General features: G+C 58.6%; 2 protein-coding genes across 2 annotated transcripts; both read left to right on the forward strand.

Annotated features, from left to right (window-relative positions):
* Nucleotides 1-10: 10 nt before the first annotated feature.
* On the forward strand, nucleotides 11-20716 carry LOC134758483 (uncharacterized). Its single transcript, XM_063706003.1, has 3 exons — nucleotides 11-11961; nucleotides 12423-12582; nucleotides 18472-20716. Exon 1 carries the CDS (start codon nucleotides 1219-1221, stop codon nucleotides 2119-2121), a length of 903 nt encoding a protein of 300 aa, XP_063562073.1. The 5' UTR covers nucleotides 11-1218; the 3' UTR covers nucleotides 2122-11961; nucleotides 12423-12582; nucleotides 18472-20716.
* LOC129533960 (uncharacterized) lies at nucleotides 12292-16897 on the forward strand (the record flags this gene model as incomplete). The annotated part of the gene is made up of 2 exons (XM_063705727.1): nucleotides 12292-15695; nucleotides 16162-16897. A coding segment is annotated over one exon (879 nt), but the record flags the coding sequence as incomplete, so codon positions are not given.
* Nucleotides 20717-25754: the final 5038 nt, after the last annotated feature.

Genomic DNA, 25754 nt, shown 5'->3' on the forward strand with positions numbered 1-25754 from the left:
CAGTGCGGAAGCTCCCTGCCCTCCTCCTTCCTCCCCACTTCTGCCTCCTCCTCCCCCAGTGTTCACTTAAAGCAAATTCTAGTGGGTTTTTTTTTTTCAATACTGTTTCAAAACAGTTGTTACAGCAAATAACTGCAGACGGGTCTGCTGGACGCGGTGGAGAGGGGCTGGCAGCTGCCCAGCACAGGCGCCTGGCCGCTGGGCAGCTCCCGCAATACCAAAATAAGCTCCCGAGTTCCCCTGGAAGACTTGGGCCGCCGGGAGCTCAGGCTGGCGATCTGCTTGGAGGAAACCTCCCTAGTTTCCTTTTTTACTCTTCCTGCTGTCCAGAGCTAACAAATGTTTTTAATTTCAGAGGAACATGGTGTGGGGTTCTGCAGACTCGCCTTCCACTGGGGAGAGGGCCAGCGAGGGGACAGAGGGGGAGGAAAGGAGAGGGGATAATAAACCCGAGGTCAGTGTTGATGCTGGAGGGCCCAGGTCTCTGAAGTTCCTGCAGCTTTGCAGATGAGCGGGCTGCAAGCGAGGCTAGGCCTGTGGACACCCAGTGGGGCCTGGAACAGTGCCAGGAGTGGCCTTGAACCCCACCTTGATCCCTCTCCAGCAGGATCTGGGGTCACTTCCATGGGCCTGGCAGACACCACTCCAGATTTGCCCTCTGGCCTGGGGAGCAGATAACCCCCCACCCCACATAACCAGCTGCGCTCCTACACCTGGCAGGCCGGCTCACACATCACCCTTTAACGCACACTATATTCACACACACACTTGTGCACAGTCTTGAATGTGTGCACACACATCTGCCTGCACACACTCATGTGCCCACATGTGAATCACTTGGAAGTGTACACACACCCAAACCCACAGCACAGATGGGCAGACAGGTGAGCCCCGTGCAGCATGTCACACTCCCACATGCACAAGACATGCGTGCAGAGGCATATCACACACGCAGAAGCACTCCCGAGAACCGCCTTCTCCCTTCCAGCCTAGGGGCCCCTGTTCCCCCACAACTAGGCCCAGCCCTGAAGCCCCCTCCAGCACTCCTCTCCCACCCCCACGCTCCCCAAGAGCAGCAGATGTAGGTCTCCCGGCTCCCAAACCTCTGAGATGCTGCTCTGTCTGAAATCATCATATAAATAATCATTTTTTAATACAAGGGGGTGGGGGTGTTAGGCAAGTTCCACGAAATTGTGAATTAGCCGCTGCTCCAAATAAATGCCTGCTTCGGCCCGAGAGCAGCCGCACTGCGCCCCCAATAATCGTGTGTTGGGTATCTCTCCATTGTTCCCTGGGCCATTAGTCGAAGGGCAAATTAGAAACAATTTCTTGACGACAAAAATTGACTCAATTCTTCCCACCAGAGGCACAGGGGGACAAGTCCAGAGGCCAGGCCTGAGGCTGGGGCTGGCGGCAGGAGGGGTAGGCAGGGTAGAGGTGGGGGATCTAAGATGGTTCACAGCACAGAGACCTCCCTCAACCGGAGGGCAGCAGCAGCTCACCCCCACCCCAGAATCAGTGTTCCAGAGGACAGCTGGGGGCAGGGGGTTAGGAACAATCCCACTCCCTCCCGGAAGAGGTCCTGACCCCCCCCCACCCACCCATCTGCCTGTATTGGCCCCTCTGCTATCGACTGGGGCGAGTTGTTTTCATGAGGGCCTTGCCTGGTGCCTGGAGGGAACAGGGTGTGGGGGAAAGGTCTGTGTGTTCCCCCCTCACCTCCCCTGCTCAGCGGTGTGGCCTCTGGCTCTGGGGAGGATCGGGAAGCCCCAGGGTCCGTGCCTTGGAGTGGGGGGACAGCCTTTTCTCTGCCACAGCTTCTGCCTTTGGGGGCTTACCCTTCCTAGGAGCAGAACTGTTGTGGAGGGGAAGAGGACGGCGAAGGTTCCGAAGGGAAGGGGGCTGCCCCCACTGAAAACGAAGCTTCCAGTCACAGCCCCTTCATTATTTATCAGGACCCAGGGGATGAGGTGGCAGGGGAGGGGGCTGCATGGAGGGAGTGCCCGCACCCTCGTCCCCAGCGCCTGCCCCCTCCCGACCAGGCCTGGGCTGAGGCCCAGGGTAAGGGGGCTGAGGCAGGCCACAGAGGAGCAAGACCTGTCAGGGGCCAGACCTGGGTAGGAGGATTGTCCTCCAGGCACACACGGCCCCCAGCCTGTCGAACTGGGCTCTCCCAGAAGGTCCCCGGCTCCAGCCCAAGCAGGGAGCCAGGTTGGGGGTGTGGGAAGGCAGGAGTCCCAGGGATCCTGGGGGAGGCTCAGGTTGTACCTGCAGGCCACAGTGTCCTCGACAGACCTCGGACGAGGTTGTAAGTGTTTTAAAGAAACCAGAGCAGCAGAGAAGAGAGACTCAGAAGCCCGTGGCACGGCTTTCTGGGCGTCCCCTCCAGCGAGGGGGTCTCCATTGCTGCAGTTGCCGGTTTTGTCCAACCAGGTCAGGAGGCTGCCTGGCCCCCTCCCCACTCTCAAAGTTGCTTGTTAAACACAGAGTCGTAATTTGTGGCTAAATATAACTAGTGTGTTCTCACGGAAAGTATAATTCAGGGTGCTCGTTGTATGAGGTTATCAACAAGACCCATCTGGGTTAAATTAAAGTGATTTTCATAAAGGGCAGAAGCGCCCCTTTGCCTGGTTTCCCCTGCCTTTTTATTAGTGACAATGTTATTGTTGCAATTATTAGAGGGGATCAAGGAAGGTGGGAGTTGCCAGGGACCCCCAGGCTGAGGAGGGAGCCTCCCAGCCCCCCTCCACTCACCATTGTCCTGCTGCCCCTCCAGCCTCCTGGTCACTGTCACCTCTGCGGCTGGAGGGCTGGAGAAAGGCCCAGGAGCCCAGGGAACCTCCACCATGCCAGGCTGCCTTCCCTAAAGGCTGGCTCCTTCCCCACAGGCAGCCAGTCTGGGGGTGGACCTGGAGGGGCAGGGTTCTCTGGGAATCTCTGGCCAAGGGATGCGCTTTGGGGATCCACTGGAATAAAGAGTAATCGGTTTTCCTCGCAGGAGGTTGACCCCAAACAGCCCTCCATCTTCCTGCCCATGAGGATGAGGACAGGAAGCCAGACCCGGGAGAGAAAGCCCAGATCAGACAGATGGGGGTTGGGAGGGCCTAGTGGCTGAAACTGCCCTGCTTGGGGACAATGCTCAGGCAGGACCAATCCAAATGAGGGCACTGCTTATGTGGTCCTTCCGGGAGCATCCTCCAAGGCAGAGCCTGGCTTCGGGCCCTCCCTGCAAGGACACCTGCCTCCACTCCCTGCCAGACCAGGCCTGGCTGCAGAGGCGGAGGGGTGGCAGGGCTGCCTGTCTCCACTGTTTGGCTGTGTTTACACGTGTTGCTGTCAGGGTGTCTGGACAGTGGGGGTCAGGGGGCCTCCCGGGCCCAGACTTCCCCAGGCTGGGTGGCAGGGCCAGGTCAGCTGAGACCTACAGGACTGTGGAGCATTTAGGTCTCCCACCCAACTCCACCCGGTCCTCTGAGCATCAGTTACAGAGCCCAGGCAGCAGGAGGGCAGGGCCCAGCCCCTTATCACCCATCCTCAAGGCAGGCAGGAACCCTGAAGGCAGCTTCCACCAGGGGTTCCCTTAGCCCTCACCCTCCAAAAGCCCCAGACCCTGCCAGGCCTCACCCTGCCAGCATCGTGGCCCCAGCTGAGGGCTCCCAGGGGCAGGTGCTGGCAACACAAGCAGGAGGCCTCGGGGCATCCCGCAGGGCACACACCAGGTCGCCCTGGGCTCCCCAAGCACCTCCCAGACCCAGCCCTCGGGTGGGTCCTGGCCCACAAACCCCCACGCCCTGCCCCTGAGATGAGCCCCACCGCCCACCTGCCCTCCAGCCCTGGAGACCTTTCTCCCCCTTGGCCATGGCTCCCATGGGGAGGCTGCAGGCCCTCCCTGGGCTGGAGCAGAGGGGACAGACTGTCTCTCCCTTGCGACTTCTGGGGGCACTGGAGTCCTTGGCCTGGTTACCTTCAGCATTTATAGCCCTCCAGTGACTTATTCCTCAGAGTTCTCACAGAGCAGCATGGGCCTGCGGCAAAGCCCTCACCTCCAGCCCCTGGACCACCTGACTGCTGCCTCCCGCCTGGCGCCAAACACGGCCACCGCCTCTTTTGTTAACAGGACAGTTGATCCATTAAATTAAAAATCATTCAATAGATTAATTTTTTTTTTCTGGCCTGAACAAATACATATTCCATCTCAATTCATGAAGCATCAGTACCCGCTGCAGGGGTAATTCCCCAGGCGGGAGAGGAGTTTCGGGGAAAGTGCCCCCAAAGGGAGACTCCCCAGAAATCCCTTTCCAAGCAGCCAAGGCAGGCAGGCCAGAGGAGCCTGCCCCGGGCCAGGGCCCAGACCCACGCAGCCGCCCGCTCTCCCGGCCACTTCCGCCGGGGCCTTTCCGAGCGAAGTCCATTAGGGCCGGGTCTCTGCGCCTCCCCTATCCGGGGTCCGGGCAATACGCAGCCCCGACCACCGTCCTCGGCCCGGGGGAAGCGCAGACACACACTGGAGGCATTTTCTTCCCTCCGGAATTGATTGGTTTTTGTTTTTGTTTTAATAGCAGGACTTTTCCAAGCAAAAAGTCTCCTGAGGCGGGTGGTAAAAAAATCAAAGCCTCTACATCCAAGCCCGGAACAAAAGCCCTTTGGAAATCCCGCGGCGGGGCCGGGCGCGGGCGGATGCGGCGGGAGGGGCGGCCGAGCGCGCCCGGGACCCGCGTCGGGAGAAGCCGCGCAGCGCCTACCGCGGGGGTCGAGTCTCGGCGGCCCCACCTGCTCCGGAGTCGGCCCTGTCCCTCCGTCTGGGGAGGCGGCCGGAGGCGCCATCACCGCAAATTTATGGCCCGGGTGACGCGCTTCCTACTCCCACAGTGGGGCCCGGTGACATTAAACAGAAAATTGACGAGAGCGGAGCGAAACCGAATCCCTTTCCCTCCAGGTCCATCCCCCTCGCTTTTCGGGGAGGGGACCAGGGACGGGAGGAAGGGCGTCCCTGAGTTTGTGCGCTCGGGAGCCCGTGCTGGAGGCTTCTCCCGATTCCAGAGCCCAGGCAGCGTGCTGGGGGCGCGCGACCCCGCCCGGACCGCACCCCTTCGCCGGCCGCATTTCGGGCGGAACCTCGGCTCCCGTTCCACGCGCCCGGGGCGACCAGGCAGAGTGGGGCCCCGCACCCGGGTCGCTCCCGCTCGGAGGGCCCAGGCCGGATGAGGCTCCGACGCGCCCCCGGCCCGCCCTCCGCGCCCCAGCTCCGGGGAGCGCCCCGCTGCCTCCAGCACAGCGGGGGAGGGAGGACCCCGGCTGCCCAGCCCCCACCCTCGCCGCCGCGCCCCGCCCCCGGCCGGCGCAAGTGGGAGAAGAGAGCGAGTGACGAGCGGGGCGCGCCTGGGTGGCTGCCGGGGGTCGCTCCTCTGGCCTCGAGCGCCCCCTCCCTCCGCCCCCCGGCGCCTCCTGGCACCGAACCCGCCGCGCCGCCGCGTCCTTAAAAGCGCCGCCTGCTTTGCTGGCCTTTGGCCGGGCGGCAGGGAAGGTCACGCCGGGGTGGGGTCGGTGGCGCGGGGACAGCGACACTGCGGGCGCCGGCATACCCCCTACCCCCTCCTCCGCCCCTCCGGGCACTTGCCGCCGCCCTACAGGCCTGGGTCTTGTCGCACTTGTTGTGTCGTGCTGGGGTACACGGAGCCAAGACCAGAGCCGGAGCATGTGCTTGTCAGAGATGAATCCAGGGAGCCCTGTGGGGGCTGCTTGGGGAAATGAGGCTGTCATCCCCGCGCCCCAGGTGCTCAACGGGGAGCATAAAGGAGCCCTGGCCTGCGGGAGGCAGCCCCAGGGGACGGACGGAGCCCTGGTTCAGAGCCCAGAGAGGGCATTGGAGGGCTAGGCCTCAGCCAACTCCATTTCTCCCCTCTCTGGCCTGCGTGGGCATCGGGGGCATGGTGGGTACCAGACCTACCCTGCCTGCTCATCCCTCTAGACAGCCTGGGACACAGAGGGCATGGTGGCCATGCCCATTTTACAGAAGAGCAGAAGGAGACTGTGAGAGCAAATAACGTGCCCTTGTTCACACTGAGGGCCTGGGTGCGTAGGCTCTGGATTCTTCTGGAAAACTAGTACTAGGGTTGGCTGACTTTTGGGCCTGGGACAACCCTAAGACTCCTGGCTGGGGCAGACATGATGCGTCCCAACTTCTGCCTTGTAGACCAGGAGCAGAACAAAATGGGCCTCATGACCAGCCATTGGGCGTCTTGGCCACAGCACCCACGGAAAGATGTGTCAGGGTCCAGCTCTTCCTAGGAAGCCCCTCCGAATGCTCCCGGCCAGCCTGTTTCTCTGGGATGAGGCCCCAGCAAGGCAGATCGCAGCCTGCAGCCGGGAGGAACTGCTAATATATGGCAAGAGTCTGGAAACCAGATTCCAAAAGGTCACGTTGGACTGGAGCCAACAAGATTACGTTGAACAGGCTGGATGTGAACCTCCACTTTCAGGTTCAAAAATCAGTTGTAAAAATGCAGGCAGCTTCCCACTGAAGACTTGCTGGGCCAAGCTGCAGCTGTCTGCACCACTCAGGCAGTTCATCCACCCCCTGTCTCCCCAGCACAGGCCCTCTTGTGAATTTCCCTGAGCCCCAGCAGCTGAGCCTGCGCCCTGGGATGGGAGTGGGGGATCCCAGGATGTCTGACCCGCTGTCTCTGATGTCAGGCCGGCTGGGGGAGGGGATGCAGCTGGAGACAGCAGAGAATGGGGTCCTTGTGCCACTGTCATCAGGCCCGGAGCTTCCATGAACACGGCTTTGTCTGCACCCATACCCCGTGGTGACCACGGGACCAGGGGATCAGTGGGCCTCTGAACAAGAGGGGCGTGCAGAGCGGCTTTTTGGCCTCAGTTAACTCTTAAATGGGTGTCAGAGGCACTGTCTTCCCCTAGCTATGCGCCTCGTGCCTGGGAGCCTTAGGGCCACACGGAAGGGTAGAAATCAGTTTCAAGTCAGGAGGTCTGGAATAGCTTTGTTAAACCCAGTTTTTTTCCTATGAAAATGGCTGCAGACACAGGGGGAGGGAGAGGGTGGCCCTGATCCCGATGACTCTGAAACATGCTTGGCCTTCCCCAGAGATTCCTGCTCCCAGCCCAGGCCCAGACGGCAACAGAAGCTCATGGTGAGTTCACCCCGGTCCTGGTCTGGCACCTCATTGCTGGGGAGGTCTCGGTAGTCCAGAGGAGGTAGCCCCCACCCTGGGCATCCATCCGCCCAGGCCCCAGCCCCCGCGGGAAGACCCAATTACAGAAGGGAGAAGTATGTGGAGACCCTTGGCTGAGGTTGGGGGACCTGGAAGCTGGAGGTAGTGTTCCTGGGTATAGCATGATGGGTTGATGGGTGGGTTTTATTCTCTTTTTAAGGATTTTCTGTATTTCTCAAATTTCCCTTTTGAAATGTATTCATTTTGCAATCAGAAAAGAAAACAGGCCAGGCATGGTGGTTCACACCTGTAATCCCAGCACTTTGGGAGGCCGGGAGGCGGGTGGATCACCTGAGGCCAGGAGTCCAAGACCAGCCTGGCCAACTTGGTGAAACCCCCTCTCTACTAAGAATACAAAAATTAGCCAGGCATGGTGGTGGGCACCTGTAGCCCCAGCTACTTGGGAGGCTGAGGCACGAGAATCGCTCGAACCCAGGAGGCGGAGCTTGCAGTGAGCTGAGATCTCGCCACTGCACGATCTGTTGCCTGGGCAACAGAGAGAGACTCTGTCTCAAAAAAAAGAAAACAAAACAAGCCAGTGAACACTACTCCAAACAAATGTCCAGGCCCAGAGATCAGAGGCTGCAAGGTGGGCTCTGTCCCCATGTCCCCAGCCACACTGCTGGGGAACCCACAGGCTACCAGGCCCCCTCAGCCCTATCCCTGCCCCACAGGCCCCTGGAGTGATTGTAGGCTCTAGACTGCCTCAGTTTGCCCCCAGCCTCCCCTAGGTGCCCGGGGAGCCACTGGCCAGCCTCCGGTCGCACTCCACTCAGGGCTTGACGGGGAAACAGAAACCAGCCTTGAACGCCTTCCCACGCCCCAAAACGCCAGGGTGCACAGTGAGGGGAGCCCTGGCCAGATGGCACAGATGGCATTCCTGCCTGCGAGAGGCCCAGGACCCTGGGGAGCCAGAGAGGCAGGGTGCCCGCAGCATCCAGGCAAATGGGCCCAGGCCCCCCGACACCCAGCTGAGGCCAGCCTCCCCCAGAGCGGTTTGGAGCCCTGCCCTGGAGAGGGGGCAGCTCGCCCAGCGTGTGGGCGATGCCACCAGGTGGTGAGGCTGCTGGGCAGGGCTGGACCCCCTTTTGGACTCCCCTTCCGATTTCTGTGCCCCTGAGTCTTGCCCATGCTACAGCCTAACCCTGCCGTGGCCAAGGGACAGCGGGGCAACAGTGCCCTCCCCGAGCTTGCCCTGGGACAGCCGCCTCACTCGGAGGAAGCTGCGTTTTGCCGAATTTTCTGCATGATGGGGCTCTGTGGGCTGGGGGCCACTTGCCTCCCTGCACCCGTCCCAGGACCCCAGGCTGCAAGCTGGAAACCCCATGGGGGCGAGTGGAGCCCGGGGACTCCACAGGAGAGGATCCTCTGTGACAAGCGGCTCCAGGGGACACAGGCTTGCGAACATGGGGGCTGGGGTGGGGTCAAGGTATGAACAGCGCAGGCCTAGAAGCCTCAGACTCTGAGGGGCAGGAAAGAGTCCCCAAAACGGAATCAGAGGAGGAGCCCGGGGTGGGGGGAGGAGGAAAGGGGCGCAGTGGGCGCTGCCATCCCTCCTTGGGGCACATTTCTTCCCACCCTGACCAAGAGGAAGGGACCCTCCTTCCTCCAGAAAGGACTTCTCCGAGCCCAGGACACACGAGGAAAGCGAGGCTCAGTCACCAGGAAGCCCTCACTCCCCGTCAAGGCCACCAAACGGGAAGAAGGGGAGCCAGGATTTGATCCCAGGCTTCCCTCCCAGCCTGCACGCTGCTGCACTACCCAACCCTGAGGACCCCAAGAACCTCCGAGAATGTGGGATTTTGGTTCTGAGCCTCCACGGGGGCCGTTGGTGGCCTCTGGTTCAGGACAACCAGAATTGGCCCAGACAGCCAAGCAGCCAAGGGGCAGGCTTTGTAGAGTGTGGGGGTCTGTCCTCCCTCGTGGCCAGAAGCAGAGCCCACCCCTCAAATGCAGGTGGGGTGGGGCAGGGGCTCCGGCTCCATCATCTGGGCTCCAGTGAGGCTGCCCGCTCCTGCTCACCTGCACAGGAGGCTGAGGGTGGGGCCCTGGGGGAGGGGCTGCCCCAGGCTGTAGTGCCTGGGAGAGCTGGGGGTGGGGAGGGGACAGGCAGGGGGCAGGCAGATGGCCTTCCTGCCTGGCCCTCGCTGCCAGGTCTTGCTGCCTCCCCCGTTGGGTGATTTAGAAGATTATAGACCTGAGGTCCCACCAGGTGCGTTGGCTCATGCCTGTAATCCCAGCACTTTGGGAGGCTGAGGCGGGTGTATGACTTGAGGTCAGGAGTTCGAGGCCAGCCTGGCCAACGTGGTGAAACCCCATCTCTACTGAAAATACAAAAATTAGCTGGATGTGGTGCCGCACACCTGTAATCCCAGCTACTCAGGAGGCTGAGGCAGGAGAATCGCTTGAACCTGGGAGGCGGAGGTTGCAGTGAGCTGAGATCACGCCACACCCCACAGCCTGCAGCCTGGGCGACAGAGCGAGTCTGTCTCAAAAAAATAAAAATAAATAAATAAATAAACCTGAGGGGCAAAGTTTAAAGGTTTGGGTGACACATCAGAGGCAGACTTGGGGAAGAAGTGTCTGTCCCACCCTCCCAGACCACATCCTCTAAGGGCTTGGGCCCCAGGGATGCTGGGTGGCCCCTTGGAACTGTGAGGAGCTGACACATGGGTGGGGACCAGAGGAGGGGACGTGGAGAGCCCTGGTGAGGATGTGGGTGCTGGTGGGGACTGCCTGGTGTGTGATGGGGGCAGAAACAGGCATGGAGATGGCCCACACCCGAGACAGTGGGCTCCTGGGGCCACCTCTTCTCCACACGGCGGCAGCAGGTCTAGTTCGGGCCTAACAGCCCAGCCATCCCTGAGAGCCAGCGCCGAGGGTGCAGCAGCTGCCTCCTCTCCGGGCCCACCGGACGGTCGCCATCCTGCGAGGAGCTCCCGTGCCCATCGCCAGAGAGGGAAACTCTCCTTGGTCTCAGGAGGCAGCGGGGTCCGGGACTCACATGGACCTGGGCCCAAGTCGACCAGTTCCAGCTGGGCACACCGGGAAGGTCACCCACCTCCCGAGCCCTCCGTGTCCAGGCCATTGTGGGAAAACCCTCTCCAACAGGGGAGTGAAGGGACAGGATGGAGCGGGAGTGGCGCCAAAGCATGAGGAGAACCAGAGGCCGCAGGTGAGACCCCGCGGTGGGCCATGTCCCGTCACTTCCTCTGAGGGCAGGCGTTTCACCCGATCACCCTCCCGGCTCTCTCGGCCACCCCTGCTTGGGCTTGCTCCTGTCTGGTGTTGGGTGACCTGCCTGCTGCTCTCAGACCCCACACCCGTTTGTGGCCTCATGGCCATGAGTGGCCCCGTCCCCGACTCCACTGCAGTGGGCACAGTGGTGGCCCCCAAATGATCGGTCCACCTGGAGCCTGTGAACACGACAGGCTTATTTGGGAAAAGGGTCTTTGTCCAGAGACAAAGGCCCTTAGAAGACAGAGGTAGGGGGAGTTTTGAGAGGGAGGGGACAGAGGCCATGTGAAGATGAGGCAGAGATGGGAGTGACACGGCCATGTCCACGGGACACCTGGGGCCACCAAATGCCAGAAGAGGCGGGAAGAACCTCCCCTGCAGCTTGCAGAGAGAGGACAGTCCTGCCGATAGCTTGATTTTGGTTCCGGCCACCAGGACTGGGAGAGAATAAACTTCTGTTGTTTGCAGCTGCCCCATTTGTGGTCTTTTGTTGGGTGGCCCCAGACATAATCCCAGCACTGGCCTGGCCCGGCCCATGGGCAGCTGTCCCCAGCCTGGCGGAGGGTGTGGCTGTGATGTTACCCCCAGGAGATCCAGTACCCCAGTCTCCATCTGAGCCGCCATCGGGCTGTGGGATGCCTGCTAGCCTGTGGCAGAAGGACCAGGACCTGGGGGCCGGCAGGGAGCAAGGGCTGAGCGAACCGCCTGGGAGGAAGGACTGAGGCCACACCGGTGTCCGGGGGGATTCGGACGTCACCAGTGTGGAGTCTGGGGGTGTTCTGACTGGCTTTAGACAGAAATTTCTTTTTCTCTCTGGAAAGGGCGGCGGTGGGCCCGCATGCAGGGGAGCGTGGACTTGGAACTCGGGGAGCCCTGGGTTCTGCCTCATCCTCTACATCCCTGCGGGGCCACGTCCACTCACCGAGGGGTTCTTGCCGCCTTGACTGAGGGTGGCCGGGCACCAGCACCTTCGCAGCTTTGCCCAGCACCTCGGCATGGGGTGGGGGGCGGTGCAGAGTTCTGTTTTACAGGGAAGGGAACTGAGGCACAGGGAGATGACAGCTCGCCGCTGGTGCTGACCATAGGCTCACACTGCCTGGCCGCCCGGGGCCACCACCACCATGCCCTCCATGACGAACATGCTCATGTTTCCTGGCTGCCCCCCGACCCCACTCCCACCTCCCTGGCTAAACAAGGGAGGTCTTGATGTGAGTTCTCCTTTTTCCTTTCTGGAAGGAATGGCAGACTCTTGACATGCTCCTAGAGATGGGAGGTCAAAATGATCAACGTTCAGGGTCCCTTCATCTCAGAGGGTCTCGAGTCACCTCATTTAAAGGTGGGAACTGGGGATCCTGGAACCTCCCCTGCACCCCAGATGCTTCTGGGGCCCTTGAGAACTTGCCCTGAGCTGTCACCTGGCCTAGACTCCCAGCCACTTTCAAGGCACAGAGAAACTGCCCTCACTCTGAAAATGTGGAGACCGGGACCCAGAGAGGTAGAGTGATTTGCCCATGGCCACACAGCCTGTGAAGGATGACCAGGTTTGGTCTCCGCCAGCTGTTCTGGCTCTGCTCCTGCAGTCAACAGCCACCACCCCTGAGGCTTGCCTGGGGCGGGGCGGGTGGGGAGTGGGGGTGGGGAGTAGTGGGAGTGGGGGGAGAGTGGGGGGGAGCGGGGGGGTGGGGTGGAGCAGGAGGATGGGAGGCGGCAGTGGGGGTAGGGGGAGCTGGGGGGAGCCAGGGGGATGGGGGCTAGTGGGGAGGATGTGAGGGGAGGTGGGGGGGAGCGGGGGGGTGGGGGGGTGGGGAGTGGGGGGAGCAGGGGGGTGGGGGGTGGGGAGTGGGGGGAGCAGGGGGGTGGAGGGGTAGGGAGTGGGGTGTGGGGGGAGCGGGGGGCACAGCCAGGTGCATGTTATGGGTCCAGGGCAGCGACCCAGTCCATTTGTCCTTTTCAAAGTGTGGCCTGGGACACCTCCTATCCAGCCATACGCCGCCCAGGACTGGCTCAACAGCTCCACCCTCCACTGCTGTTCACCCATGACACGTCACTTCCTACCCGCCACTGCTGGCTCACCTGTGACACCCCAGGCAGCTCAGATGCCCAGCAGGTCCTGCTGGTAAGAGGGAGGCAGGAACGTGTCCTGTCTGGGACCCGGGCATTGCTGGGCGCCGGAGGGACCTGGGACCTCAACCACGCTGGGAGCTGGCCTGTCGTACAGGCGGTGCCTGGCAGATGTGGATGGGCTCCGCAGGCTCCTGGTGGCCCACCCCTGCCTTCGTGCCATCCTTCCTGGGAGTCTCCTGGCCAAGGAGGACTCGAGGCCTGTCCCACCTGTGCCCAGGGCTCACTGTGGCTCCCTTCAGCGGGGCTCTGCTCTCTCCCCGCCTGCTTCCCCTCCAGCTCCTGGGCTCTGCCCCAGCATGCCCCTGAGCCTCTCCCATTCCTGGCCCCAGCCTGGCCAGGGATCCCAGAGGATGCCTTCGCCAGCCCAGCCCCTTGCCTGGTGGATCACCACTCCTGTCTCCTGCTGCTCTGCCCCCTGCCCCGGGCCTGGGAAACCTGGGAGGACCCTCAGGGAGGGTCAGGGATGTGTGACGCCAGCAGGAGGCCGACGAGTTCCCTGGCAGGAAGCACACTGCACGGGGAGCCTGCCGCCATGCTGCCACTCTCGTGCCCCTGCGGGGCCGCAGAGAGGGATGCCTAGGGCGGGGTGGGCAGTGGCTGCTGTAGGGGAGGCGCTCTGGGCAGTGCTGTTCCCTGAGAAACTGCAGCCCCAAGGGGCCTGGGCAGGGCCTGGCCTGACTGAGTGGGGTTGAGGGGGAGGTAGGGTGGGTGTGCCCTATGATGTAGGGCCTGCTGCACCCTGGGGAGGGGACCCAGTGCAGTGATGCCCAAGTTCCAGCGTTCAGACTGCCTGGGAGCCCTGAGACTCCTTGACCCAGCAGGACACCCCTTCCTGGGTGAGGGGGAGAGTGGGGTGGGCCAGAAAGCCCACCCAGACAACTGAGACCCCTCCCCACCTGCTACCCCATCTGCTTGGGCCCAGGAATGGAGGGGCCAAGGCAGACCCCTCAACATACATGCTGAACCCTGATGTGTAGCCACCCACACACCATGAGCCCAGATTGTGGCATTCAGTATTTTTTCTGACATCAAAACAGTCTTGGCAGGGCACGGTGGCTCACACTTGTAATCCCAGTACTTTGGGAGGCCTAGGCAGGTGGATCACCTGAGGTCAGGAGTTCGAGATCAGCCTGGCCAACATGGTGAAACCCCGAAATACAAAAATTAGTCAGGCATGGTGGTGGGCGCCTGTAATCCCAGCTACTTGGGAGGCTGAGGTGGGAGAATTGCTTGAACCTGGGAAGTGGAGGCTGCAGTGAGCCGAGATCGTGCCACTACACTCCAGCCTGGGTGACAGAGCAAACTCTTTCTTAAAAAAAAAAAAAAAAAAAGACCAGGGCCCGGTGTGGTGGCTCATGCCTGTAATCCCAGTACTTTGGGAGGCCGAGGTGGGCGGATCACCTGAGGTCAGGAGTTTGAGACCGGCCTGACCAACATGGAGAAACCCCATCTCTACTAAAAATACAAAAAATTAGCTGGATGTGATTGCGGGCACCTGTAATCCCAGCTACTTGGGTGGCCGAGGCAGGAGAATCACTTGAACCAGGGAGGCAGAGGCTGCGGTGAGCCGAGACCACACCATTGCACTCCAGCCTGGGCAACAAGAACAAAACTCCATCTGAAAAAAAAAAAATACTGAGCCAGTCCATGTGCATTATTTCATTTCTGGTGGACTCTTCCCGATGTTAATTTCACTTGAGATATTTATGCATGTGCTCATGTGAACACACACGTGCATCAGCACACACTGGCCTGCTCACGCACACACCTGCAAGTGCTGCTTCCAGCCTCCTGCCTCGAGGCCGGCCCGGCTCCCTCCCTGTGGAATGGGCTCTTCCCACGGGGCAGATGGACTAAGACGAATGCTCGTTAAGCCCCCCAGAGGTTGCCTGGCTTGGCACTCTCTGCAGTATCTGAGGCGGGGCTCACTCGCCCATTTGACAGATGGAGAAACTGATGCTTAGAGGTGTGGAGTGAGTGCCTGAGGCCAAGCTGCGAAAGGCAGAGCCCCCGACTCCCCCAGTGCCCCCGGAATCCCCCAGCCCCACCGACTCTCCCAGATCCCCCGACTCCCCCAGCCCCCCCAACTCCCCCAGCCCCACCAGCACCTGCTCACCACCCTCCCCAAACTCAAATTGCACCCGCCCCAGCTTCAGGGCTTGGTTGGGGTTCCCTTTTCAATCAAGGTACAACATCCAGGTGGTAAAATGCTCCCATCAGCCACTTACTGGCGCAGTGGCTCACGCCAGTAATCCAGTACTTTGGGAGGCCAAGGCGGGCGGATCACAAGGTCAGGTAGTTCAAGACCAGCCTGGCCAATATGGTGAAAAAAATTAGCTGGCCGTGGTGGCACATGCCTGTAATCCCAGCTAGTCAGGAGGCTGAGGCAGGAGAATTGCTTGAACCCAGGAGGCGGAGGTTGCAGTGAGCCGAGATTGTGCCACTGCACTCCAGCCTGGGTGACAGAGCAAGACTCCATCTCAAAAATAAATAAATAAATAAATGCTCCCATCTTTGGGCTGCAGCTCAACACGTTCTCACCCATGAGATTCTCGTGCAGCCCTTGGGTCTTCAACCGGCACTCCAAGCCCTGACCAGGTCCACTACTAAGGCCCACCCGGCAGCTTCGCCTTCCTCAGGCCTTGGTCCTATCTTGCTGCTTGAGTTCAGCGTCATGCCTGGGAGATTCATCCGAGTTGCCACGTGCATCAGTGGCTCCTCTTTGTTGCTGAATTATATTCCGTCGTAGGAATAAACCACGTACGCTAACCCAGCCTCCCACTGATGGACATTTGGGTTATTTCTGGTTTGGGGCTTGTTGAATGGTGGCACCCAAAATATGTGTCCACCCAGATCCTATGAAAGGGAACTTCTTTGGAAAAATAATCTTTGTAAATGTCATTAATTAATGACATTTAATTACAGACTGACTATTATTTATTTATTTTTTCTTTTTTTTGGAGACAGAGTCTCACTCTGTTGCCCAGGCTGGAGTGCAGTGGCGCGATCTCAGCACACTGCAAACTCTGCCTCCCAGATTCAAGCGATTCTCCTGCCTCAGCCTCCTGAGTAGCTGGGATTACAGGTGCCCACCACCATTCCCAGGTAATTTTTGTATTTTTAGTAGAGACAGGGTTTCACCGTGTTGGCCAGGCTGGTCTCAATCTCTTGACCTCAGGTGACATTTACAAATTAATTAATGACATTTACAAAGATTATCTTGGAGTTGGGTGGGTCCTAAATCCAATGACAGATGTCCTTAGAAGAGCGAGGTAGAGGGAGACTAGACACAGATACCCGGGGGGCGTTGCTGCTGTCCCCAGAAGCTGGGGAGAGGTGCCGGAAGGATTTTCCCTCAGAGCCTTCAGAAGGATCCAATCCTGCCCATGCCTTGATTCCAGGCCTTGGCTTTACAGACTGTGAGAGAATGCAATGGTGTTGCTTTAGGCCACCTGACTGGGGAACTTTGTTACGGCATCCCTAAAGAAATACACAAGGGCTGTGATGAGGAACTCTGCTCGGCAGGTTCCTGTTTGTGTCCCTCGGTCACAGAAGCCCTTCTCCGTCTCAGGTGTGTATTAGCCGGGGTCTCCAAAGAACCAGAGCCAGCAGGAGACACACCCGTCTCTGTATCTGGAGAAAAAGATCGATGAGAAGGAATCTGCTCCTGTGATGATGGAGGCTGACAAGTCCCGAGAGCCACGGTTGGCACCCTGGAGACCCCGGAGGGCGATACCACCACTCCAGGCTGAAAGCTGGCAGGCTTGAGACCCAGGGAGAGCCGGCCCTCTGACTCCTGGGACTTCTTAGTCTATCCTAGTATTTCCTCAGCTGAGTGCATGGGGCCAGCCCACACTGGGGAGGGCAGTCAGCGTCACTCAGAGCACCGGGTCATCTCATGCAGAAACACCCTCGAAGAAATAGCCCAAATTATGCTGACCAAATATCTGGGCACCCCGTGCCCCAGACAGGTTGACACAGAAAATTAACCATCACAGGTTAACTCCATCTAGGAGTGGAATTGCTGGGTCATAGAGAAGGCATAGGAATTCACAGAAATCACCAAATGGTGTTCAGGCGGTTGTGCCATGTTAAACTCCCACTGGAAAGAGAGGAGAGCTGTGATTGTTCCACGTCCTCAGCAATGTTTAGAATAGGCAGTCTTTGGCTGGGCCGGGCACAGTGGCTCAAACCTGTAACCCCAGCACTTTGGGAGGCCATAGTGGGTGGATTACCTGAGATCAAGAGTTCAAGACCAGCCTGGCCAACATGGTTAAACCCCGTCTCTATTAAAAATGCAAAAATTAGCCAGGCGTGGTGGTGCGTGCCTGTAATTCCAGCTACTTGGGGGCTGAGGCAGGAGAATCGTTTGAACCCAGGAGGCAGAGTTTGCAGCGAGCCGAGATCGCGCCACTGCACTCCAGCCTGGGCAACAGAGTGAGACTCTGTCTCCAAAAGAAGAAAAAATAAATAAAGAATAGTCATTCTGTAGTTTTAGCCTTTGTGAAGGCATGAAGTGGCATCTCATTATGGTTTAAATGCTTATTTCGCTGGTGACTAATGAGGCTGACCAGTTTTTCACTGCATTTAGCCCTTTCAATGCACTTCAGGTCTGTGAAGTACTTGTTCAAGTATATTGCCCATTTTAAAAATTGGTTTGTTTATCTTTTTCTTATCAATTTGTAGGAGTTCTTGATATATTCTGGGCAGAAGGCCTTGGTGCAGAATCTATTAAGACACACCGAGGCGAACGGTACATTTGTCTGCAACTTACCTTTTGACTCTCTTGATGGTGTCTCAAAGTTGTTGATTTTAAGGAAGCCCAGTCTTTTATGTCGAGTCCCTTTGCGTTCTATGTTAGAAATCTTTGCTGACCACAGTGTCTTCTTCTTTTTCTTTTGAGACGGAGTCTCGCTTTGTCGCCCAGGCTGGAGTGCAGTGGTGCTCCTCAGCTCACTGCAACCTCCGCCTCCCAGGTTCAGGTGATTCTCCTGCCTCAGCCTCGCAAGTAGCTGGGATTACAGGCATGCGCCACCATACCCAGCTAATTTTTATATTTTTAGTAGAGACAGGGTTTCACCATGTTGGCCAGGCTGGTCTCAAACTCCTGACCTCAGGTGATCCGCCCACCTCGGCCTCCCAAAGTGCTGGGATTATAGGTGTGAGCCACTGTGCCTGGCCTGACCACAGTGTCTTGAAGAGATTTTGCTATGTTTTATTCTAGAAGCTTTGGGGCTTATTTTTCACACTTTGTTCTATGACTTATTTCATTTATTAGTATTATTTTTTGAGACAGAGTCTCCCTCTGTCACCCAGGCTGGAGTGCGGTGGTGCAATTTCAGCTCACTGCACCCTCTGCCTCCCGGGTTCAAACAATTCTTGTGCTTCAGCCTCCCAAGTAGCTGGGATTACAGGAGTGTGCCACCACGCCCGGCTAAGTTATGTATTTTTAGTAGAGACAGGGTTTCACCATGTTGGCCAGGCTGGTCTTGAACTCCTGGCCTGAAGTGATCCGCCCGCCTCAGCCTCCCAAAGTGCTGGGATTACAGGTGTGAGCCACCGTGCCCAGCCTGCTCTGTGACTCATTTTAAATTAATTGTGGGGATGGGGTCACTTTCTTCTGTCAGTGTCCAACTGATACTGGACACATGGCAGGGAAAGGCCACCTCTTCCCCCTGCTCTGCAGGGGCCTTTGTTATAAATCGGCGTGGGGGAGGGGCCACTTTCTGGACCCGCCCTTGGGTCCAGGGTCTCTTTGCTTATTCCTGCGCCAATCATCCAGGCCCCATACCGCTGTCAGTGCACGGGCTGGCTTCAGCAGAGGAGGCTCAGGGCCGGGCTGTGGGGCTGGAGAGCTCATCTTGGTCTCTTGGGCCCCTAGGTCGGCTTGCTTGTCCTGGCCACGGAGCACAACTTCCTTGACAGCAGCCTCTGCAGTCATCCCAGGCCGACAGGCAGGCCTCGGCGCTCCAGACAGGGGCCCAGCCCGGGGCCAGTCTCCAAGTACCCTGTGGATGAAGAAGGAAGCAGCTCTCAGGGAAGGGGCACCCCATGTGTCAGCTGGCCGCCTGGTTCAGTCACCACATGGGCACACAGGGCCAGCATGGGTGCACAGGAGCTGGGACACGGCATGGAGCCAAGCGCTGGCGCCTACGGTGTTGAGGGTGCGCATAGCGGCTCGAGGGGCTGCAGTGTGCAACGGGGCAGCCAAGGTGACCTTGGAGTATAGTACTGCGGGCGAGGAGGAGGCATACAGCTGGGGGCATTTCTTTTTCTTTCTTTTTTTTTTTTTTTGAGACAGAGTCTGTCTCTGTTGCCCAGGCTGGAGTGCAGTGGCGCAGTCTCGGCTCACTGCAACCTCCGCCTCCCAGGTTCAAGCAATTCTCCTGCCTCAGCCTCCTGAGTAGCTGGGATTACAGGCGCCGGCCACCACGCTCAGCTAATTTTTGCATTTTTAGTAGAGACAGGGTTTCACTGTGTTAGCCAGGATGGTCTCTATCTCCTGACCTCATGATTCACCTACTTCAGCCTCCCAAAGTGCTGGGATTACAGGTGTGAGCCACCACGCCCTGACTGGGGGGCATTTCTGACTGGGAGACTGTCAGGTACAAAGGCCCTGGGGCTTCCAGGAAGGAAAGGAGGCCACTGGGCCTTCAGTGGGGGCAGGAAATGGGGAGGGGAGGAGAGATGGTGTCAGAGGGTTAGAGCCAGTGGCTGGATTCCAGAGGTCCTGGAAGGCCAAGGGGAAGACTTTGGCTCTGGGACTGTGCCTTGGGGGGCCCGTGGAGGGCTTGGAGCCTGGGCTGCTTGCAGGGAGGGAACCAGAGGAGGTCCCAGTGGAGGGGATGCAGGGCCAGGGAGGAGGTACTGGGTTGGGGAGGGAGCCGAGTGGCTGGGAAGGCCCGAGCTGGACATTGCCTGAATTTTGAAGACGCCCAGGATCTGTTGTGGGTGTTCTTGTGGCTGTGGGGAGCAAAGCCACATACGAACACAGCCACAGGCCTGTACTCCTGGGCTGGGGGGGCCCCTCACTGAGATGGGTGCCAGAGGGCCAGCAGGTTCCACGGCAACTCAGGGCTCTGCGTGGCCATCTGCTGGGCTCAAGGAGGTCAGGCGGCCGGTTCGAGCAGGAGCATGTGAGGGACGCCTACTCGGCTTGGAGATGTGGACTCTGGAGCCTGCCGCAGAGCATGGAATGGGAAACTGGCGTGGGTGAGGTCATCTCAGGGACGCTGGGGACAGGATGGAGCTTCAGGAGGGAGGAGGGGCCGGGAAGCGGAGACCAGAGACACAGGAGCGCCTCCTGGAAGCCTCAAGAAGGGAGGTCCCACCAGGAAGTAGTCGTCCCTGGGTTGACTAAGAGGAGGCCGAGCAGTGTCCCTTGGAGCTGACACCGTGGAGGCCACGTGACCTGCACAGGCCCTGGTTCCCCCCACACTCAGGCTAAGTGCCCAGGCACAGGCCGGATCCCTCCCAGCCCGTGTGTGGCCACAGCCTCAGGGCCCCTCCCTGGAACAGCCTGTTTTCCCCAGCCCCAGCCTCCAGAGATTTTAGGGAACCCCACCCTGTGCCTTCTGGGCCCATGGGCATTCCTGGCAGGTGGATCCCCTGAGGCCTCCCAACCTGCACTGGAGGAGCCCTGCGCCATCCTGCTGCTCCTGGGAGACCCCCCCAAGCACCGACCCTGGGAGCAGAGAGTCCCCCTCACCCTCTGCCTCCCCAGGGCACACACACAGCTGGGTCAGGGCCTTGGTGTCCTTGACTGTGCAACAAATGGCCACAGACTGGGCGCTTCAATGGCAGGAAGCTCTTTTCTTATGGATTGAGAGGCCAGAAGCTGGCCACCGACGTGTGGTGGTGTGGATCCTTCTGGAGGCTCTGCGGGGAGGCCTGTCGCAGCCTCTGTCCCAGCTTCAGGTGGTCTCCAATCTCTGCCTCACTCTTTTTTTGTATACATATTCTTTCTAAAATCGTATATTGTCAGGTGGCGAAACTGAATGAAGTATTTCAGTAACTTGCCTGGTAACAAGGCCCAGGTTTGAATTGTCCATTTGACTTCATATACTCAAATGCCCTGCAAGCAAGCTAGCACTTACCCTCGAAATCAGAACCATTTTCAATTTTTCCTTTTTTTGGTGGGTGAGTGTTCTTCTCACTAGGAGTTGACAGATGAAAGCTGCCGGCGGGCGGTGCGGTCCCTCACTGTATACACGCCCCATAACTTCAGGCCCCTAAAATTTTATGTGGCTATTTTTTAAATTGTGGTTATATATATAATCTACCATTTTAACAATTTTTAAGTGCACAGCTCATTGGCATTGGGACGGTCTCAGTGTCTTTTTTTTTTTTTTGAGATGGAGCCTTGCTCTGTCGCCCAGGCTGGAGTGCAGTGCCACGATCTCGGCTCACTGCAATCTCCGCCTGCAGGGTTCAAGTGATTCTCCTGCCTCAGCCCCCTGAATAACTGGGACTGCAGGTGCACACCACCATGCCCAGCTAATTTTTGTATTTTTAGTAGAGACGGGTTTCACCATGTTGGCCAGGATGGTCTCCATCTCTTGACCTCGTGATCCGCCCGCCTCGGCCTCCCAAAGTGCTGGGATTTACAGGTGTGATCCACCACACCCGTCCTCAGTGTCTCACTCTTAGAAGGACGCCAGGCACTGGATTAGGGCCCACTCTACTCCAGTCTGACCTCATCTTAGCTTGATTATAGCTGCAAAGACCATATTTCTTTTTCTTTCTTTCTTTCTTTTTTTTTTTTGAGGTGAAGTTTTGCTCTTGTTGCCCAGGCTGGAGTGCGATGGCGTGATCTCAGCTCACCGCAACCTCTGCCTCCTGGGTTCAAGTGATTCTCCTGCCTCAGCCCGAGTAGCTGGGATTACAGGCATGCGCCACCACGCCCAGCTAATTTTTTGTATTTTTAGTAGAGAGGGGGTTTCTCCATGTCGGTCCAGCTGGTCTCAGACTCCCAACCTCGGGTGATCCACCCACCTCGGCCTCCCAAAGTGCTGGGATTACAGGCGCGAGCCACCGTGCCCGGCCGACCCTATTTCTAGATAAGGTCACATTCACAGGTCTGAGGGCATCAGGACTTGGACATATTTGGGGGGCACAATTCCACCTTCTGAGTCAGGCTGGAGTGAAGGGGATGGATGACACTCTGGGCCGGTTCCTGACTCCGGCAGGCAGCGACGTCAATTATGATATCACAAACTCTCAAAGTCCATTTCAGGAAGGGCTGCCTGCTTCTGGCAGAGACGGCCGGCTTAGCCCTGTCCCCCGCACCCCTGCCCCCTAGGCCAGCACCACCTCTCCTTCCTCTTCCCCTAGGACCTGGCTGCCTCTAGCACGTGCCTGACCCCATAGGGCACTGCAGTTTCCATCCAGATGTGTCTGTCCCTGGCTCCAGTAGGTTCCCGGGGACCCTGAGGATTTTTTTTTTTTTTTTTTCAGATAGAGTCTCGCTCTGTCACCAGGCTGGAGTGCAGTGGCACAATCTCGGCTCACCACAACCTCCGCTTCCCGGGTTTAAGTGATTCTCCTGCTCAGCCTCCCGAGTAGCTGGGATTACAGGTATGTGCCACCACCCCCAGCTAATTTTTGTATTTTTAGTAGAGACGGGGTTTCACCATGTTGGCCAGGCTGGTCTTGAACTCCTGACCTCAGGTGATCTACCCACCTTGGCCTCCCAAAGTGCTGGGATTACAGGCATGAGCCACCGCGCCTGGCCGACCCTGAGGATCTTTGCTCTGGGACCCAGCCTTGAGAGGGTTTGTTTTGAAGGAGAAGGTTTAGAGAACGGGAGAGGAGCCTTGAGGCAAAGAAAGGGTAAGAGGCTTGAGGGTCGGAGGCCAGGCAGGCTCTGGGGTGTCAGGGACCAGGGGCCCAGGAACTGAGGCTCAGCGACTTCCCCGGGTATCTAGAGCGAGGCTCCCCAGGAGCAGGGCTAGAGGCTCTGTCTGCAACAGGTCCCGGGACCCCGCAGGAAACCACCTTCTCCCAGATCTGCCTGTGCCCTTGGGTGACCAGGTAGCTCCCGGCCCTGCTGAGCCTCATTTGAAAATCAGACTTGGCCAGGAGGGGTGGCTCACGCCTGTTATCCCAGCACTGTGGAGGCCAAAGCAGGCAGATCATGAGGTCAGCAGTTCAAGACCAGCCTGGCCAAGATGGTGAAACCCTGTCTCTACTAAAAATACAAAAATTAGCCAGGCATGGTGGCAGGTGCCTGTAGTCCCAGCTACTCAGGAGGCTGAGGCAGAAGAATCACCTGAACCTGGGTGGCGGAAGTTGTGGTGAGCTGAGATCGCCATTGCACTCCAGCCTGGGCAACAGAGTGAGACTGTCTCAAAAAAAAGAAAATCAGACTAAGCCGGGCACGGTGGCACATGCCTGTAATCCCAGCATTTTGAGAGACCGAGGCAGGAGGATTGCTTGAGCTTAGAAGTTCAAGACCAGCTTGGGCAATGTAATGCCCCCATCTCTACAAAATAAAAACAAAAAATTATCTGAGTGTGGTGGCACGTACCTGTAGTTCCAGCTATTCCAGAGGCTGAGGCGGGAGGACCGCTTGAGCCTAGGAGGTTGAGGCAGCATTAAACGCTGATCTCACCACAGCAGTCCAGACTGGACAACAGAGTGAGACCCTATCTCAAAAAAAGAAAGAAAGAAGAAAATCGGACTCACACGAGTCTCTCTCAGGGGGTGCCTGGGAGAATGAGGGGGTCATTGGTGCCCAGCAGTGACCGGGAGCAGGGCCAGCCATGAGGAGGCACTGGCGGCCGCCACGCCAGGGTCAAAGAAAGGCTGACCGAGGTCCACCAGGCCCGTGCTGGGGACCACAAGACACACCTCTGGGCATTTCTCTTGTGTTTTGTGTGTCCTTGCCAAGTCGGCCGAGGGACCCCCATCTGGATGCGAGCTCCTCGACGGCCCGTTTCTCTGGAGCCTTCTCATCCGGCCCCCCGGGGTTTCTGTGAAGGCAGATCATGGCCGGGAAGCTCCAGAGCAAGTCTGTGCATGTGAAGAGCCAGCCCAGAAAGGGCTCACAGCTGCCCCAGGACCTCCAAGCCTCCTGGTCTCCCCAGAGAAGGCCTGGGGGTGCGAGGGACCCTGGGCTCTGGCGAGGGTCCTCTGCCACCCCTCTGTACCCTGCCTCCCCGCTAAGGCTGCCATGGGCCCACTGGGCACAGAGAGCAGAGCTGCCCCTGGACCTTGGGGCTCTGTGCTCCCTGTCCACCCCCAGCAGGGCACTGGTGCATCACAGAGCTCCAGCCTGAGCCTGCGTCCAACATGGAGAAGGAAGTTCCAGAGCCTTGGTCGGTGGGACCCAGGGCCCACCCTTCCTGCACCACCTCGTTCTGCAGACCTACACACAGGGACACCATCACGAGCCCTGAACTCCAGAGCAGACCCAGCAGGGCCAGGAGCGCAGAGCCTGGACGGCGGCCAGCTGGTTCTCCCAATGCTGCTCAGTGAAGGCAGCAGCAGGACCAGATCAGTCCCACCTGAGAAGGCCACCGGGGCTGTCTGTTGAAAGGTGGCCTGGACGGGCGTGGTGGCTCACGCCTGTAATCCCAGCACTTTGGGAGGCCAAGGAGGGTGGATCACTTGAGGTCAGGAGTTGGAGACTAGCCTGGCCAACATGGTGAAACCCCATCTCTACTAAAAATACAAAAATTAGCCAGGCGTGGTGGTGCACGCCTGTAATCCCAGCTACTAGGAAGCCTGAGGCAGCAGAATTGCTTAAACCCGGGAGGCGAGATCGCGCCACTGCACTCCAGTCTGGGTGACAGAGCGAGATTCCATCTCAAAAAAAAAAAAAAAAAAAAAAAAAAAAAAAGAGGCTGGGCGCGGGGGCTCACGCCTGTAATCCCAGCACTTTGGGAGGCTGAGGCGGGCAGATCATGAGGTGAGGAGATGGAGACCATCCTGGCTAACACGGTGAAACCCTGTCTCTACTAAAAATAGAAAAAATTAGCCGGGCGTGGTGGCGGGCGCCTGTAGTCCCAGCTACTCAGGAGGTTGAGGCAGGAGAATGGTGTGAACCTGGGAGGCGGAGCTTGCAGTGAGCTGAGATCGCACCACTGCACTCCAGCCTGGGTGACAGAGTGAGAGTCCGTCTCAAAAAAAAAAAAGGAAAGAAGAGTGAGCCCTGGGCTGTCCTGCTGGGTAATCCCACCAGCCCTGAGGCAGCCACCATGATGCTGCTGTCCAAATGAGCACCAGAGGTCCCTCGTCCAAGGCCCCCCAGCTGTGGACAGAGCCCAGGCAGCCTGACTCAAACACTGCACCTGCTGGCTTTGGGGTTGCCATGTGGGAAAGTGCCACATGAGATGGGCAGGGCGTCCCCAGGGGTGCAGTCTGGGACAAACGGCCTGGCCGGCTGGTCTCTGCATGGTCCACGCGCTCGGCTGCACTCGGTTCTGAGGTCTCAATACACATCGATGCCTCAGTGGTGGTTTCCACCACCTTCCTTCTTACCACCACCCTCTCCTCGTTGTGGGCCCTGGACTCGAGGCCAGTTGGGGAAGCCTGGGCTTGGGGAAAGGGGCATTGTGGGGGTGTCTAGGTGTCCTAGCGTCCAGATGTCCAGGCTCCAAGTGTTCAGACACCTGGGTTCCCAGGTGTCCAGACGTCCAGGTCCTGCTTGGACTGTCACCTCCTTCCAGGACATAGACCCTGCATTCATAGAGTGGGGGCCCCATGAACCTCCAGCTTCTGATTGACATCTAATTTCCAGATGAGGTCATCCTGAACTTAGGCTGGGCCCTAAATCCGATGACACTTAGGCATTGGAGAAAGGGAAAGCCAGAGGATGACTGAGACCCAGAGCGGAGAAGGCGCGTGGAGGTGGAGGCAGAGGCTGGAGCCATGCGGGGCTGCAAGTCCAGGAGCACCTGTGGCCCCCAGAAGCTGGAAGAGACCAGGAAGGATTCCCCCAACCCCGCCTCCCCGGGCGCCTCCAGAGGGAACACGGCCCTCAGGCACCTTGATTCTGGGCTTGCGGCCTCCAGACCTGTGAGAGAATGGAATTTTGTTGTTTTACATGAACAACTTTGTAGAAATTTGTGGCAGCAGTTTAGGAAAGTAAAACAACACTGCTTTTACACCTCAAAGGCATAGAAGGTTATACAGTGCAGGGACCCTCCAGGCACCGTTCCC

This window comes from Gorilla gorilla, chromosome 4 (assembly GCF_029281585.2).
Source record: "Gorilla gorilla gorilla isolate KB3781 chromosome 4, NHGRI_mGorGor1-v2.1_pri, whole genome shotgun sequence".
Lineage (NCBI taxonomy): Eukaryota > Metazoa > Chordata > Mammalia > Primates > Hominidae > Gorilla > Gorilla gorilla.